Source organism: Helicoverpa armigera, chromosome 20, assembly GCF_030705265.1.
Source record: "Helicoverpa armigera isolate CAAS_96S chromosome 20, ASM3070526v1, whole genome shotgun sequence".
Classification (NCBI taxonomy): domain Eukaryota; kingdom Metazoa; phylum Arthropoda; class Insecta; order Lepidoptera; family Noctuidae; genus Helicoverpa; species Helicoverpa armigera.
In genome coordinates this window covers 6354546-6373173 of record NC_087139.1, presented here as the reverse complement: position 1 = coordinate 6373173, position 18628 = coordinate 6354546, and the positions used below count along the sequence as shown (strand labels likewise).

Below are 18628 nucleotides of genomic sequence, written 5' to 3'. Positions count from 1 at the left end.
GATTTAGTTTTTTGTTTTTCTTTATTTACTCAACCTCAATAGTAAAACAATAATGCAGTGCATTAATTATAAAATAAAAAAACCACTAAAATCGTTCACTATTCATAGTAAAGATAAGCACTTTGACAGTTACCTGGACCTGACGACTCGGTGCTGCCACCTCGTGGATTGCCATTTTAGAAAACCCTCATTCTGTTTTGTTTTCATCAGCAATGTGTACGTGCTTAATGCATGTTCCAAAAATATATTTCAATAACATATTATATAGACTATAATTCGTATATGATCTCTAAAAAGTCTGAAATAAAATTAAGCAAAATTATAACTTTTGAAAAAAACCTCGACGGTAAAATAAATATAGAGGTCAGTGATAAAAAAAACGGTTGCTCCGTTTTTGACAGTTCAAGTATTGAATTGAATTTGACTTTGACATTGACTCGTTGTTGTCTGTGGTCTTTGTTTGTCTACTATAGCTAATAGAATTTCTTGTGGACATTTTTTTGTAAATTCGTCCCATTTCTTTCCTTAGTCATTAAATACAGAATAATAGTGAATACTGTTAATAATGGCAGAGCCCAAAGCACAAGGAGTAATGAAACTAGAAGAATATAATGCCATTGTGGAGGATTTTAACAAAATGACATCTTATAGTCGGAAATCTGAAAATGAGTTGAAAAAGAAATATAAACAGTTAGTTGAGGCATTTTATATAAAATAATCATAATTTGTATTTTCAACTTGAAATAAAAAGCATTTACTTAAACATTTCAGCTTACCAGCCACTACTTTGGGCAGTATAATATCATTACTAGTACAGAGATCCATGAAGCATAGCTACAGAAAGTCCCCACAAATTTCCAGTAAATATCATGAATTTTATGAAGGACTAATGAGGGACAAGACTAAAGATAATGTTATTTTACAGTGAGTATATCCCCTGTATTGCTATTTTGAAACCTAATGATTTGTTACATGCAACTTTACTATATTACTTTCAATTAAATAGGCTTTCAGATTGTCAGGGCATCAGTCCAGCATTGTTTGCAAGGTCACTGTTACAAGGTGTATATTCTGATTCATCACAAGCCAAAAGATGTATCAAAGATACAACCCTGATTGAGGAGAAAGACTTAGCTTACCAAGTTTTTATGGTAAGAATAATTTTTATTTTGAAGTGTTAGCTACTTTAGGTATGTATACACTATAACTTTGAATTTCTAATTTTTACAGGGTATCATGAATGATAATCAGTATGGCCCCTATGCAGATGTTATAAAACAGTAAGATATTATTGTAATAATATAAAAACAAGTTTGATAGTTCTATTTGTTATAGATCAGAAATTAAATTGTATTTTTTTGTACAGGTCTATTGGCTTAGAATATGAACTAAGACTAGAAAGGGAATTGAGACTAATGAACATCACATTTTCTGATGAAAGTGTATTGAGGTCCCGAGGCTATGACAAAACACCAGATTTTAAATTAGATGTTCCAATTGCAGTGGATGGATTTATTGTGAACTGGGTGGAAAGCAAAGCACTGTTTGGAGATGAAGAAAATCATTCAGGATATTTAAAAGAACAACTGCTTTGCTACTGGAACAGATTTGGACCAGGATTAGTCATATACTGGTTTGGATACTTAGAAACCTTAGATTCCACCCCAGAAGTAAACAGTATGTTTATATTAAGAACTAGTTTTCCAGATAAAGCAAGTATAACACAGTATAAAACTGATATTTAAGGTCAATTTGTGTTCAGGTATTTAGCCAATTATTTATTTATATATTTAAATAGAAGAAACATATAGGTATCTATAATTATATTTTGCTTCATTTGACAATACAGAAAATCATTGTTTGAGCTATCTGATTATGCCAAATGAAATGGAGTTACATGATAATGCTTGGACTTAACGTTTACATAGTGTTTTATCTACTTCACCTTTAGTGCTGTGTGATTAAACTTGATTGGAATTATTCTAATTATACAATACTTTGGTAGGTCAACATAGAAAATAACTATTAAACTTTTAATTAATTTTAAATCAGTCCATTAGTGTAATCAAGTAAACCAAAGCTCCTTAGCTTTTCACACATGATTGGTTAGCCTCAAGGTAAATTATGTAACTAATTACCTACCATGGGACTAACTGACAGTGTTGACTTATCTTATTGGTGCTAACACAACTGATAAACTGCATATAAAATCTACTGTTGTACCATGTCGGTACCTAGTTGTTCATTGGACATTGTACTTAGAAAAATCAATGTTGTCAAATTTGAATTTCCCTTGACAACCCTCATGAGGGTTAGTCAATATGTACCAGCTCCACATCTGAGTCTAGTATAAAACTAACGTCATTCACGTCTGGCCAGGAAAAAAAATCCCCCTTCCTTCTCATAAATTTAACAAGCATTCCGGAACCTTCAGTTAGTTCTAAAAGTTTGCCTACATAAAACTTATTTAGGTATTTTTAGTACACGAAATTAAACTAAGAGGAAACTGCCAATTTGATGCATTAAGGTATCATTTTTGTCTGTTTTTTCGAAATTGTTTTGTACAGTATCTTCCTCCATATCACTTGGTTCTGATTCAGAAAAGAACGGCCCTTCATCTGAAGAATCTCTTAAAGAATAATCATCATTGCTTTCATCCGTTTCTTGAACTAACTTCCTCTTGCTATTACATGCTAAAGGCATGTGGTACTGGATTATTATAATCAATAGATGGTTCTGGAACAATATCAAGATTTTTATTGTTACACGAATTAAGCGATTACTTTTATCCAAGTAGAAAGCGAATGTTGACTTTTTTATGTTTGGTTTTTCATAGAGGATTTACTGACCGGTTTTCTTTTAAATAGTCTAAAAGCGCATTGTCAACGCTATAATTAATTTCTTGTTCATAGTCAGGAAGTTTTCTTAATATTTTATGAGGGTTAAATGGTACTATCCCGGCAGCCCTAAATCCAGGGATGATATTTTCTTTACTGGTTATCTCTATTGGATTGAATCCTCAGCAGGCGGATCCTCATATTTTTCTTCGCAGATGGGACAGTAAATAGGTTTTTTATTCGTGGTTATTTGACCACATGTTTTCATGCTATTGCTATTTTTCTTCTTTTTCAGGCTATCTCGATTGATCCCCGATGGTCCTAGCTGAGAATCTAAGTCTATTTGCTTTATGCGTTTTCGAGCCTTGTTTTCCTCTTCCTTGCGTTTCTCTGCTAATTGATTTTTATAGGGAGTTCCTGTAACAATTTCGGACTTTAAACTTGCTCTAGATCTTTTCTTCTTTTGCTCCGTAATTTTTGGTAAAGGACTTAGATCAATTAACTTAACTTTAACTATTTGATTATTTGACTGAATGTTTTCTTTGTTTAAAAGATTATCATACCCCGCTGGTTCAGTTTCTTTATTAAACAATATATCTCTTTGTTTGTCTGACTGAATATTTTCTTTATTTAATGTCATGCTGCTGTCAGCTTCCACTGTTGCGTCTGACATCGTACTTGTTGCCTCTTGGTTTATTTTCCCCTGTACTTGTATATTTTCGGCTACTAAGGGTAAACATGAAGTAATTGTATCTGTGTTAATATTGGTTGATATTAACATATTTACAAAAAACTGGTATTAAGGTATGACTACACTTTTTCACTCAGATGTTGGCTATGGCAAAGTCGGCAATCGTTGGCAAAGCTAGCAGGTTTTACGGTACAATTGCTGGATGGGTTTTGTAGCCTAACTTCTTGGTAACCATTTTTGAACTTGATTTTTATTTCCTCGTTTGTTGTCAATTCTATAAGTTCTTCTTCCAGCTAAGGTGACATTGCTGTGTTGACATTTGGAAACGGATCCAATACCTAGTCTGGTATTTCCAAGTTCAAAATGTCCTGGTATCGTTCGGTGAAGTCAATGTGGAGATTTTCCAAATGCTCGCAGTAGGCAAACAATTCGTCATTACTGCATGATACTGATAAATTCGGAAAATTGTGAAACTCACGTCTGCCCAGATTCTTTTTGTGTAGAAGCAGTTTTTTGTTGAGAGTCGAGAGCTCATGCAGTCGCTCCCAAGATGTCAGATTCCAAAAGTGCGAATGTATTTGACTTTAAACCATCCTCACTAATCGTATCGCATTTGAAATCTTGTCTTGGGCCTCCTTTAACTGTCGTCGGCTGAGGACTGTGGATGCCCATTACATCTTGGACAAATGCCTAGCATTTAGTTTGTTTAATTTTAGTTTGCTTGTATTTCCCTCCTTGGAAACCTTTTGACACACTTATTGCCTTTGCAGCCACCTTCACATTGTTCTTTTCCCGCTCCATAAGACAGACCATCTGCCAAACCTTTCAACCCTTTATGAACGTCATCATCGGACCATTTTAATTTTCCTTTTTTTCATTAATTTTCTTTTCCGCTATCAATTGGTACTGAGATATTTGTATGAATGTCATCATCGGATCATTTTAATTTTCCTTTTTTTCATTAATTTTCTTTTCCGCTACCAATTGGTACTGAGATATTCGTATGAACGTCATCATCGGATCATTTTAATTTTCCTTTTTTTCATTAATTTTCCTTTCCGCTATCAATTGGTACTGAGATATTTGTATGAACGTCATCATCGGATCAGTAAAAACGTCTCTATTAAATGGGAATATCCCCGTAGCCCGAAATGCATTACATATGTTACTCGGTGTCATGGACTTCAAGTGCGCTACTTTAACGCACCCAGCTACATCATAGATAGACAATGTTTTGCCTGGGTTGCGCATCATCCAGCCATCAACCGCTTTATTGTAAGCCGTTTTGAAAGGCCCAAAAACGTCTAAAGGTTGCATCTTTCCCGTTGAATGCGGTGGGACGGTAACAATTGTGACTCCATTTTCTTTAGCTAAATCAAGAGCCTCAATGCAAATATGTGACTCATGTTTATCTAGTATTAGAAAAATAGGGTTATTTTTACAGCTATTTGTGTGAGATATAAAATGTTGTAACGTCTTCACAAATAGTTCTCCGTTTATCCAGCCAGATGGTGTAGCAAGACCTAAGGTTCCAGGATCTTCATCAGAAACACTCGGAATCAAATTCTCACCGCCAGAAGATGATCCACTTGGCTGAAATTCTTCTTGATCATCATCTGAAGATTCCAATGGGGTTACGTTTCTCTTTCGTCGCTTACATAACTTATTCAAAGGAAAGGAAACTGCCTTTCCTTCGAATAAGTTATGTGTCCTAACTTTTTATACAGCTTCAGTCTTTGTTTTTTTAGTCTTCTTATTTTTCTTTTCCGCCAGAGCATTTTTTTCTGGCGTGTAGGTGGCGATCATACTTTCTTCCACCCTTTCTTATATATTGTGGCCCTTTTATAATGGGTCGAAAATCTTTCGTTGAAACTAAATTAGTATAAGGTTGAGAACTATCCGGCGTTATTCTACTGGTAGATGGTATAGCAACATCGTATGGAGTAATAGCCTTTTTAATTGTTGCAAAAGATGTTGCTTCAAGAGACAGTGAAAGTAAGTTTCTGGGTTTAATCGTATCCTGGTCAAAATTGTTAGTAAGTAGAGATGGTGAAGGCGTTCTATGATCATCCGGGCCTTGATCGGCATCCAGTTCTGCTATATCCGCCAGGCTCGAAGCTTGGAGAAGGCCTATAATGTCCCACTGCTGGGCAAAGGCCTCCCCATCTCGCTTCCACACTTCCCGATCCTTCGACCCAGTCCACCAGTCTCGACAGTAGACGTCTAGTTCGTCACGCCATCTCTTCCGGGGCCTACCCCGCCTGCGGTGTCCATCCTGGGGTGTCCACTGGGTCTCACCCAGTGGAGAAGGTATTACATACAATAAAAACCCAAGCATTTAAAAAAAATATTTATTGATATACGACTTGCGACTTTTTCGGGCATTAAATTCACGGAAAATGGTTTTTAAGTCCAACGTTTTTAACATATCTGACTCTATATACAATGTTGATAAAGCATTGAGCCTTTCTTGCAGCATCGTCGTTCTCTTTTCATTTTTTATTATTTTCAATTTCGAAAAAGATCGTTCCGCTGTGCAGTTTGATATCATCAGGCATAAAAATATACGCAGGGCTGTGTCCACATTAGGGAACGCTGATTCAATTTTATCATCGTGTATTATTTTGTACAGTTGTGCGTGAGTTTGACGTGAACTTGTGCGAGGCAAGTCACTGGAACTTACTCTTTTCGAGACATATGAATGAAACTGTTGAATTTCGGTTTCTAAGTCGGTATTAAGGTCCTGTGGATACGTGTTTACTAAATTTCTACAATGCAGACTGTATTCTGAAGTTTGATCCGGACAAATAAATTTATCGACATCGGGTATTTTAGTAAGGAATGAGAATTTGTCTGCTATTTCTTTGTATATCTCTCCACTTCTTCGCATCTCTGCATTTTATTTATCAATGACGCTATAAAAACTCATGATTTTAAATTGTTCTCTCGGGTTGAGACTTACTTCAGGAGCTGCACCGTCATTAGGCATTTTTTCCTTCGTCTTTGACGGGTGTTTTTAAAGTCCACATTTGGTAGCTTTTCTTTTGCGCGGGCCTCTAAATTATCAAAGTCGCCACGTAAATTTTCAAAAAAATCGACGAGGGTGTTGTAAAGATTAGGGCACGTCTCTAGAGTGACTTCTGGGTCTTGTAATACTTTGCTTACTTTTCGAAAGGTTTGCAAAATTTGGTCCCACATGAGCAACATAAGTACGAATTCAAACTCCTGTAGTTTATCTGACAAATTAGCTGCTTCTCTTCTGGTTTCTCCTTTTTGTATGTCATCTTCAGAAATGACGTCTAACGCACATATAATTTTATTATACATATGTCTCTAAAAAAGCAGAAGTCGCTTTAGTGTGAGCTTCCCATCTGGTGTCTGATAGAGATTTTAATACATTTTCATTTTCTAGATGATTTTTTAATATTCGCCACCTAATGGTTGAACTAGAAAACACATTCAGCCAAACCCTCTCATCCAATCTCGGCCTGCCATTTCATGAACATTTTGTTAATCACTGCCATTTGGTATGCAATTCTGCGGCAATCTTTAGAAGTTAGGCCATAGAATTTATTTGCACAATCCAATAAATATTCCTTTATGCTGTCTTCTTGTTGGTCAGTAAAAATTTTACTTGCATCGTAATGGGGCTCTAGTCTACACGACGGATTGTTCTTGTATTTTGAGATGTATCTTCGCAGTGTTGGATAGGGAAGGTTGCAGTCTTTGGCGGCTTTTCGAATGCTTAGTCCATTCAAATGTTTTTCTATACCTTTTTGTATAGCTTCTCCGGTGTGAAACCCTTTTTTACGAGCTTCCCTCCCTACCGTGTTTCGACCCATGCTGAAATAGACAAATAGTGATTAATTAATTATACGTACTCATTTACACTTGAATGACTAGAATATTACTCCCTACCTGTTTATATACAAATCACTTAGATGTGGTACACAAAGAACCATGGTTCATTGCTTACCCAGGATAAATGGCTCACAGCGAACCCACCGAAAAGTTAGGTTATGTTTTATACAAAAACCGTTGAGAATTAATTCCAAAAAATAATCTCAAATAAGCCTAAAGGCCCACAATACACATACAATTCACAGAAAGTTAAGTACGACTATATTATTAAAGTAACTACAAAAAGAAACTCACGTTGTTTTCGTCGTTTTTGCTCTCGTAAACACGAGGACGCGGCTCACACGTACGTATATCGCGACAAGCGCTCGGCGACTGGATCAAACTCAGGGTTGCCAGATGCCGATTTTTTAATCTCGTACTAGGACTGACTAATATCTCGTAGTTTCTTTCTAATCTCACACCTTAATTTAGATACACTATGTACTATAGCTAGCTAGTCTGGGGTAGTTATATTCAAAAAAAAATCCTGTTTTTTTTGTCCATTTTTTCATCGATTTTGACGTTGTTTTGCGATAAAATACTTATAGTATTAGAAACTTGGTTCCATTCAGGAACATCTTTTAAAGACATCCATGAAAAATGTTTTGTGTCTTTGTATAAGTTTTCAGTCCATGACTGTAAATATTCTACTGCTATTGTGTACATGCTTTTAATATTTTCTCTGAAAGCAGTCACTTTTTCAGAATTCTTGTCGTTGTCATTAAATTTACGCAAAATAGATTGCACTTTTAGTGGACAAAAATCTTGTTCTATTCTTGCATTTATGCTGTTCATTATCTCAGAACAGTTATCCAATACCTCATTTACAGAAACATCAGCCTTCTCTGAACTTTTGATGTAGTTTTGATAAATGGCCATGAAAGAATGAACAGCCCAAAAATAGCCTTCGTTTAGAGTTTAGATCATTGTCAAAAAAATCTCTTAATGTTCTGGATGCATTATTTTCATTTTTCTGGAAATATGACTTAACATATAACATATATACATATAGTCATAACATGACATCTGTAAAATCCTTTCTATCGCTGGGAACAAACTCAGCCAGCGCGTCTTTGAATAATAAATCATTTTTTGAAAATGAACGTCTAATTCACAGCTAATCCTTTTCAGTTCTTCGGTACGCACTGTGAAAATCGCAAAATGGTTGTGAAGCAAAAGGTTAGAGTTTTTAGTAAAGCGAGAACATTGTTTTGTCCATTTCTATCTTTGCCACCAAAATTCGTAGCTGCATTATCCGCCGAATAAGCCACTAGTTTGTTCGTGAGGTTTTTGTCGCGCAAAGAATCGTAGACGTAATTAGATATCGTTTCGGATGTGTCTTTTGTTGTGATTGAATATCTATTAGAGAGACCTGGATTCCGTCTTTCATGTAATCAAAATACTGAATTAACAGCGGAAATAACTTAATAGCACCACGATTACTTGCGTCGGTAGAGGTGCTTATATATTTTATTTCAGACAACTCGTCCAATATTCTTTTTAAAACATATGGCGCGAGAACATTTTTCAAAATTGCTTCTGCCTTTGTTCTTGCACAGGTTACTTCTTTTGCAATGTTTGAATCACGACACTTTTGAAGTGGTACTGAACAGTCTAGTGAATTAAATGACTGATTATGTTTTACCGTATGAAAAACTAAAGTAGCCTCAGCTGCCCACACTTCATCTCTTGGTCCTGATTGTACAATCACGTAATTATCCATTTTGGACGAACACGCAGCAGCGGTCCTAATACTTTTTCGATGCTTTTCGGTACCCAAATGTTTTTCCAGATCGAACTTTCCTCTACTTTGCATCACAAACCTCGCATTTAACTTCCCACGGCTGGTGCCTGCTTAAACATTTTGTAGGATCGTTTTAATTCTTCTGAAAATATACATTTTCGCTTTGGCATTTTGAGATCTGAAAATAATACAACCATTTTATTTGTATCTTATAGCATCATTCATATCACACATATACACTAACCTCACTCATAATCATAAAGGTAACATTTGAATTAAGTAACATAAATAAAGTACAGTAAAATACTCACCAAAATAATTGTTACTGAATACAAAATCCGGGAAAGCCATGCGCAATGCGCATCCACACACTGCGTTCGCTAGCGACTGGCGAGCCGAGCAGGCAGGGGCGGGGCGGGCGGCCGCGACAGCGGTCGTCTGTTCTCGGGTCAAGTCGGCTAGCCGAGCGCGCGGCCGCCGGTCGCCGCGCCCCGCATCGCGCCGATACTCGTTCGGCGTGATTCGATCTCGATCCGCGCGCGAATTTCGAAATTGAAAAATCCTACTTAAATCCTAACAGGCCGTATGCCGCTTATTTTGGCCGGACAAGCAATCAAAAATCCTACGTATGTCCTGCTTTATCCTAACACCTGGCAACCCTATTTGGGACCACCAAATAAAAAACATTTCTAAATGGTTCATATTTTTTTAAATAATATTACCAAAATCGTAAAAAAAATAATAACTTAAGTAATAAATTTTGTAGGCACTTGCTACTAACTAGTACATGATTTTAATTATGGATTTATTTGTTAGTGATAAGTAATGTCAGGGGTATTGGTAAAATCATCTTCGTTTTTATTGTATAGTTTTTCAGCTGTCATTCTGGAATACATTTCCTGAGATGGTTCGAAATTTATACAATTTCCTTTGCGATCTTGGCCTTTTGCACTTTCTGCAGCTAAAAGTGTACCATTTACTGTTTCTGTTATGAGACGACTTCTAAGGTCTGTTTTATTAAATTTGTTTTGCTAAAAACCCGCTCACAATCTGCATTTGCGTGAGGCAAAGACAGAACTGCGAGAGCAAGACTGGCTAATACCTAAAGATTATCTACTAGTCAACCTTCAGGTGATTTGGAGACGTTGGGTAGGTGCATATTTAAATTGTGAGATTGCACACACTTTAAAAATAAATATATATAAATTAAGTACTTTAAATAATCTCACTATCAATTATTTATGCTTATATTGAACCTTATAAGATAGATCAAAATAATGTACTACAGTGCTGTACAACATACACATTAAAAATGTCTGTAAATAAGTTGGTAACAGAACATGAATTTACCTTCATTAATAACTGGAGATTTTTCTTGAACTGGAGTAGTTTTGGCAATGCTGCTGTCTGTTTTATTTAAGCACTCTGCTATTATAGTCATCCTTTGTCTTTTTAGAGCACATGGTCGTTCCAAACTACTGATTGCTCGTTTTCTTCTATCTGGTTGACAATCAAATTTACTAGGTAAAATATCTGGTTTCATGCGAACTTGCGATACAAATCCCATGACATGATATTCCATGTAATTTTCCATATCATTTGGCAACTGTAATTTAAAGTCTTAATTAAAGTTTTTGTTAGAAATAGAATGAGTATTCTAACCTAAAAATCCAAGTTGCATTCAACGGAAAAAAAACTATCTTTTTTAGATATTACTTATTATTATTATTACGTTAATATATTTAACGAACATTACTTATAGCAAAAAAGTAAGAAATATTAATATTTCAGTTACATTTGGCCATAAGGGAGTAAGTTTTTAAAAATTATTCAACTACCCTATTCGGGTTCTTTTGTATCTTGAAGCTGTTCAGGGTAGCGAGCTTTTGCAATAGGCAATCTTCTCCATTGATCGTCTATCTCTTGTTTTTGGCTGACATTAAAAGACGCACTTATGCGTGGCACGACTTCCATTAGGGGCATCAATGTTGGGACGAGATCTCTGAAATTGTTGGAGAGAGCTGATACAGGTCCTAGAGCTTGTAGTTTTGACAGCACAGGGTCTTCCATGTCGTAACGTTTTTTTATTTCTAAGGCACTATTCCTGAGGAAATTTCTGCAACTTGTGAAAAACAGTGCCTTTTTTGCGGACTGCCTGACCACATCCGGATGTTTAAGCATTTCATAAACTTTAATGCCAAGGTACATTACGGCGTCATTCAATTGAAATTGCTCATTATTAGGATCTACTTCACTAATATTCTGCTGCATAACATATTCTCGTTGTAAGTAACGCAGAAGAATTTCTTGATAAAAATCTCGAATTTTATCAACCACCCTACCCTACTTGTCAAATAAACAACATCATCAGTGATTTTGGGAGAAGATTGTAATTTTTTAACGTTTTTTCTTTGTTCTTCCCTTTTCTTTTCCAAAACATCACTGTGAGTGATATTACCTCAGCTCCTGGTGCTACTTTTCGGCGCTGTGGTTTTGGTGAGTTATCACTTCGTTTGACTATTTGTAGAAGTAGTTCTTCGAAGGAAATATTTTGGTCTTGCATTTGATATTCCAATGATTCATTTTGATTGTCAATTACTACTACAGCTTCAACGTTCTCACGAGTTTGTCGGTGATTGAAGAAATTAAGTTCTAACGTCAGTAAAGTTTTCGGGTTCCTCCTGATTGTTTCGTTCTTTTTCGCCATATTTCGTGAACTTTCATGTTCTTTCCAAAGTCTTCTTTAATTTAATTCTTCTTCTTTAATTGGCTTCAAGTTATCAAACTGATCTTCTTTAATTTCGTCTCGATTTACAGGATATATGCCCGGTTTTCGAAACCCATTTCTTAGGACCTGAGAATCTATTTCAGCCCATACTTCCCCAATTAGTCTTGCAAACTCACTTTTTGGTTGGTCTTGGACCGCAGGCAAAAAAGTTTTTTTTTTAAGTTTCAAATACCCCTGTCTCCATCCAACCATTTTTAGTTGCCGCATAAGATGCCCCTGGATATGCTTGGGATTGGGAAGAAGTCCATGTATCCCATACATTTTTACCTTTGTAGATACCTAATTAAAGGTGGCGTCTTTTCACCTGAAGCACTGGCATCAAGTAGCACTGTAACATTATCTCTTCCTGGTGAAGAAATAACTCTAGTTGCTGCATGACCTTTTGCACCAATGATTTTAGTTTTGGCTGGATCCTTGGAAAAACTCGTTTTGTCTAGATTCCATATGGCCGACGGTTTGTTTTCCAACTTTAAATCGCTTATAATCTTTTCGAGGAGATCAAAATAAGGGTAGATAATAAATGGGTCTAACTGCCCATTTTCGTGCGTACTCCAGCCTCAGCCTGAGGTTTTTTTTTGTATTTAAAAATAAATATATTATGAAAGAATGTAGTTCTTCAGTTGTGTTAGAACCTTTAGCACAAGCTAATCAATAGCTTACCATCGGGTTAACCGACCATGTGTGAACTGTGTCTTATACTACACGTGTATTCTTTTGAGGAAATAAACCCTTTATTCACACGCATGTTTATTTATATTGTTACCCAATAACCAACAGTTTATTTATTTATTTTAATTTTAAAAATAACTTGCTTCACTTCTTACATTTTAATTGTCTACAACCAAGGAAACCACGTTATACCTCGTATAGCGCTGGTGCATATTGTTATAAGATGTATTTGTTTGGGCCGCTGTACAAACTGTAACGCTGTAACCTTGTAGTCTGTTCTAGTTACTTTAATTGCTCTTTTTATTGTAAGTTCCTATTTGTTTTTTTTTGTTATGTAATTAAATGTATTAATTGATTATTTTGTCTTGTTAATCCCAGTATAATTGGGGCTCCATATATAAACCATATATTTATACTTGTAAGTACCGCTCGGCTCTCCCTGATCCTACATTACAATGTCACCCTAAAATAATTAGGTAGGTATCTAAGTATTGACTATCTGCCAAGACAAAATGCAGTGCAAAATATAAATACCGCTCCTTCTGGGTGTAGCCAGGCACTACTTAATTAAAAGAGGGATGGTATTTATGAAATATCGTAAAAGTTCAATCGCGTAAAAATTCAATCGCGACATACTTATAGGAGCACCGTGCTGCTCCCCTCATCGCTGCCACTGTGGTGAGGCTGTCACCAGCCTCGGACACCACGGCCTGTCGTGCAGCCGCAGTGCGGGCCGTATTGCCCGGCATGCAAACATCAATGACATTATACGTCGGGCTCTTGTTGCCGTCGGGGTACCAGCTGTATTAGAACCAAACGGCTTGGCACGCGACGACGGTAAGAGACCAGACGGCATGTCGTTATTCCCTTGGAAGATGGGTAGGCCTTTAGTATGGGACGCAACCTGTGTCGATACTCTTGCGCCATCACACCTTCCAAGTTCTGCGTGCTGTGCTGCTGCTGCCGCTGCGGCTGCGGAGAACCTCAAGCGGCGGAAATATAGTGGCCTTGTCGGAAACTATATTTTCGAACCGTTTGGGGTTGAAACCCTCGGGTCGTGGGGTCCGAATGCCCACATTCTATTTAAAGATCTCTCAAGGCGGCTGGTTGACGCTTCTCGTGACCAGAAGGCTGGCTATTACCTCGGACAAAGAATCAGCATGGCGATCCAACGAGGTAATGCTGCCAGCCTCTTGGGCACGCTCCCAGTTGACAGCGATGGGGACGAATTTTTTGACGCTTTTTAGTTGTTTGTTTTACTAGGATAGTTTTTGATTTTTATTGTAAATATGTATTGTAAATATCTGTGTAAATAAATATTGTGATCGCGACATAACAATATTTTAAAAAGAGTGCCCATGGTGTTTCTTGTCTTGTCGGTTCTTCTCCATGAGACCAACTCTGGAAACCGTGCAACTAGTTTGACGTTTCGAAAGAGTTTTTAAAGGCCTAGTTGAAACATATTTGAAATCAAATAATTACTTTGATGAAATCTTGCACCTTGTTTACACACCCAAATTCGATTTTAGAAATCGATATTCCTTTCCCTTTTCAAGAATGTCGAGAAGGTTTGAAAATGTAATAAATTTATATACAATATGATTACAATTTAGGAAACGTACTTGCCATCAACAATTTTACAGATACCGGCACGGATATTGGGCTCTCGGCGGAAGAGTGGGGATCGCTTTGCGCACCCGTCCGCATAATGGTCGCTGCACACAGCGGGCGCGGCGCGGCGGGACGGGACGGCGACGTGACACAATGTACTAGATCGTCGCGTCGCGTCGCGCCGAGCGGGACGGGTCTGTGTGGCGGCCTCCGTAATATCTAGTACATTACAACTGCTCAGCGTCGCGTCGCCGTCCCGTCCCGTCGCGCCCCGCCCGCTGTGTGCAGCGACCATAAGGCAATAAGGCAGTAAATCGCTTCTGCGTAGGTGAAGGTCATGGCTCGATATCCGTGCCGATAAATGTAAAAGTCGAATATAGGGAATAAAAGGAGAGGAGAAATAGGTCAGATTATTATCCGAATGGATATACCGACAGATTTAACATCAATTTGCGCATAAATCTGTGACTTCGTTGAACCCAGTTGAACCATGCCGCGGATTATAAAGGGCAATTTTTTTTTTTTATATTGACAACAGGGGTGGACATTCTCGATAGTCTTGCCTTTTTATGCATTGGTCTGACACCTGACAGTCTGCCGCTGTCTCTGGCCTGTCAAGTGTCAATGACTATTATTGTAGGTCAATGCCGAATTTCTGCATTTTACTACAATATTTTATAACTTTGCATTATTTGAATATACGTAAACAAACATAGTCGTCCTTTATTAACAATGGTTGTAGGAGCATTCCCAATTGCAAAATTAGGCGCTTTGTTGATAAAACAGATAAGTAAACCCATCGCAAATGCTTGTAAGGAACGAGCCAAACATAATCCTTTTTTCAGGACTTATGTTTGTATGCCACCTGCTCAGTGTAAGTATTTAGAGTGTTTCATCACGCTTAAAGATAATTTTAACTAATGATTCCTATGTTACGTGGACACTTCTGAGACTTTATTCATACAGAAATCGCTTCTGAATTTAACGATGGCGTAACAGTTGCAATATATGTTATTGTCATCATTTGATTACATATTTAATGAATACGGCTTTGTTAAAATAGTATTTTGTTTCATTTACAGTTTATAATTGGTGTGAGGTAAAAGCAAAAATGTGGATCTTAAACTTGGGTAGACCAGTCAATATACCAGTTCTCAGTCAAGAAATGGCCATAGAACTAGGAGCCAATCTTCTTGGTGAAACCTTAATCTTTACTATAGGAGCTGGCTTATTATTGTTGGAGTACAATAGGTAAGTGTTCCTATTCATTGGAGAGTAGTCTTGGTAATTGTTACTTGTGTGCTTTGGAGTTGGCTTTGGTGAAAGACTACATTCCAATTGGAAATTATTGGCTTCATGGTTCACCCATAAAATAGGTGTCTTAAGATATTACAGATACATCTAATACTTAAAAATAACATCACACATATCTAGTTTTTGAGTAACTTTACTCTAATGTGCAACATCTACAACATCATCTCCAATTTTTAATGTGCTCTTTGGAAAGTAACTACTGCTTGAATATATTTCTCTTATTTATTTTTCACATTGTTTTTTAGTGCTGTCATTTATCATCTAATTTCTGTCTCATAGCCTTTGTTTTGGCAACTGTATGATCCAGAATTGTTATTTCTTTTAGGCAAAGTAACAAGGAAGCTGCAAAAGAAGCTAAGAAAGAAGAGGAAATGAAACATATTTCTGATACAATTACTGATCTCTACTTTACTGTACAGAGACAACAAACACAGCTTAGAGAAATGGAGAGAATTATTTACTCTATAAGTTTGTATTCCACTTGTAATTTACTTGTTATGCTTTGTGACAAAATGAAAATGCTTACATGATATTTTCAATTTCAGGTGGAGAGAAACCAAAAATTCCTCCTCCAGTTTTGAAGGAGCCCCCAGTGTTGACACCTTCAGCAAGCCCACCAGCAAGCCCACCAGCTCCCGCAACACCAGCACCACAAACACCAACACCTCAAAATGTCAGTCATTATGAACAACATGAACATGCTGTCATGACTGCTACCCCATATCCTAATAAAGGATTAATTCTACAGTCTCTCAACTATATCCAGATGGATGCGTTCAGTTCCCTGTTTCCCAATAACAATAATGTTGTCCTTGAGGAAAACAATAAAACTGTTGAAGAAAAAGCATTTATTGCTAAAAGAGAGCCTGCAATACTCTCATCTGCTTTGTATAATATAGAAAATGATTTTAGAAGTTTGTTTTGAAGTCTGTGATAAGTGTATATCTATAGTGTTATTGCATTGCAGTTCGAATGGAAAAAAAAATGTTTCATTAGTCTTACGTTGTTACCGTTTTTTGATAACTTTTATTTATATTTGCTTAATCCTACAGTAACAAATGCTAGAAGAATTGGCAATTTTTATTGGATTATGCTAAATATTAAAATGAAAATGTATATTAGGGAAAGTTAAATGCTAGAATTCTTAATTCCTGCTGTAGATAACTATGCATTGTAATATATTAATGTTGCCGAATTTTATTTCTTGAGTATAATTCTTTTGTATGTATAGTATTAAGTAGCTTCTTCAAGTACATACTGTTAAAGTGTTTAGTAGACATCAGGGAATAAATAATCACTAATTCTTATTTTGTATTTTATTATTCTAGCCATTCTTTTAAGTAAGTACAATCTTGTGGTGTTATTAGTCCTGTGGAAGCACATCTATGAATGAGTGGACAGACACCACAAGGGACCTGTACAAGCCCTGGTGCAGGTATGAGAGGGTCTATAGCACGATACACCTTGCTCCCGTCAGGGTATACACTGCTCTCTGCCTTGCCATCATAGACCAAGGTATTCAGAATAGTGATTACATCTTCTACATCTAGTTCAACCTGAAACAAGACAGTATTTTTTCTATATGTTGACACTCATAATATTATACATACATAATTATATCTAATTGTAGCATTGCTTTACTTTGAATAAAACTTTACTAATATGCATTTATAAGTGTAATTCAAAATGTTGTAACTGGGATTGTTAAAGTTTTTTTAGTAGCTTGGAATATTTATTTATATAGATTAGTGATATTAAGTTGTATGCTATGTACTGTACATATAATGTACTTCTTGAAAGCTTTTAGATCAGTAATTAAAAAATATAAAGTTTTGCTGTTGGTTTTATTGTATGTTCATTTTTTTTTGTATTACTACCCTAAATATATTGTTTAAAAAGTATTTGTTCCAGTACCTACAGCCCTGGATAATTTATTGTAATATGTATACTTTTTTGAGATGGGTTTTTGACAAAGAGCAAAGAAGGAATACTAAGATTTGAGCCCTTTTGTGATACACATTACTCTTTCATAGTAGTTAGTATTAATTAATAGTGCAGGAAATTACCTTACTTATTCCTAGGTCTGTAATATATTTTTGTACTTCTGCAGCTGTGGCATATGACTGAGTCCTGCCCACAATTGGCCCACGAGGATTGTTTTTTATTTTGTCTGACCTCTGGCTTAAAAACCTGTGACACTGAACATTCAGAATGTCCACAAATTCCGACTCAAAGTCTTGATCTTGATACCATGCTCCTCCTGATATAGACCTATCTGGTTCTAAATTGTAGAGCATGTACACCTTTTTCTTAGAAGCCTGAAGATTAAAATAAGTGGAATAATTATTTGTGTAATTTTTTTTTACATAATAATATAGTATCTTGTTCAGTGACAATAATAATAATTCACTCACATTAACACATTTGACAGCTTTAATAAGTTTCTTGCTTTCAAGATTCTTCAATACTTTAGTCAACTGTGTGTTAGCCAGGTTAGATCGCACTCTGATATCTCTTATCCATATACCCTTGTTGCCCGCCTCCTCTATTAGGTTAAATACAACTTTTTCTTCATTGTCAGCTCCTTTTACTGCTTGCTTACTTGTTTGAGCTTTTAACCTGAAATATTGCGACTGAACAATAATCTAAAAATATTATTAATAACTCAAATATCTGACGATAAAGTCTGAAGTTAATGGAAATCGTCAGCAGTTAGTTTGGTTAGGTTACATACGTGTTTTGAGCTTTAAATAATGAGACGAGAACTAAAAGTTTTACCTATAGATTAAGACACCGTTTTGATTGAATAAATCGAAACATTCTTGCTGTAAGAGTTCATTTATTGCTGGTACGAGTTCAGCAGAGGATACTTCAGGTAAAGCAGCTGTTAGGTCTTTATTTGATATGCCCTTTGGATTCTTTTTTGCAACATTCAATATTTTTTCCTTTAATTGTTCATCTGATTTAGCACTCATTGTCGTACATCAATTAAATTTTAAATGAAATCAAAATTAGCGTTCTGCAGTACCGTGTTGTGATAATAATGGTTTTGACTTCTGTCAATCTGACATTGA

At 36.2% G+C, this 18628-nt stretch overlaps 3 protein-coding genes across 3 annotated transcripts; 2 read left to right on the top strand and 1 right to left on the bottom strand.

The window, feature by feature from the left end:
* Positions 1–460: 460 nt before the first annotated feature.
* LOC110373490 (CDAN1-interacting nuclease 1) lies at positions 461–12987 on the top strand. The gene is made up of 5 exons (XM_021330770.3): positions 461–690; positions 772–924; positions 1007–1151; positions 1231–1280; positions 1367–12987. Exons 1-5 carry the CDS (start codon positions 566–568, stop codon positions 1743–1745), a joined length of 852 nt encoding a protein of 283 aa, XP_021186445.3. The 5' UTR covers positions 461–565; the 3' UTR covers positions 1746–12987.
* A 1839-nt stretch (positions 12988–14826) lies between these two features.
* On the top strand, positions 14827–17388 carry LOC110373438 (putative OPA3-like protein CG13603). The gene is made up of 4 exons (XM_021330709.3): positions 14827–15114; positions 15323–15491; positions 15880–16022; positions 16100–17388. The coding sequence occupies exons 1-4, from the start codon at positions 14973–14975 to the stop codon at positions 16477–16479; spliced, it is 834 nt and encodes a 277-aa protein (XP_021186384.3). The 5' UTR covers positions 14827–14972; the 3' UTR covers positions 16480–17388.
* LOC110373437 (DNA-directed RNA polymerase III subunit RPC6) lies at positions 16856–18625 on the bottom strand. The gene is made up of 4 exons (XM_021330708.3): positions 18333–18625; positions 17969–18173; positions 17621–17872; positions 16856–17110 (listed from the first exon to the last, which is right to left on the bottom strand). The coding sequence occupies exons 1-4, from the start codon at positions 18527–18529 to the stop codon at positions 16874–16876; spliced, it is 891 nt and encodes a 296-aa protein (XP_021186383.1). The 5' UTR covers positions 18530–18625; the 3' UTR covers positions 16856–16873.
* Positions 18626–18628: the final 3 nt, after the last annotated feature.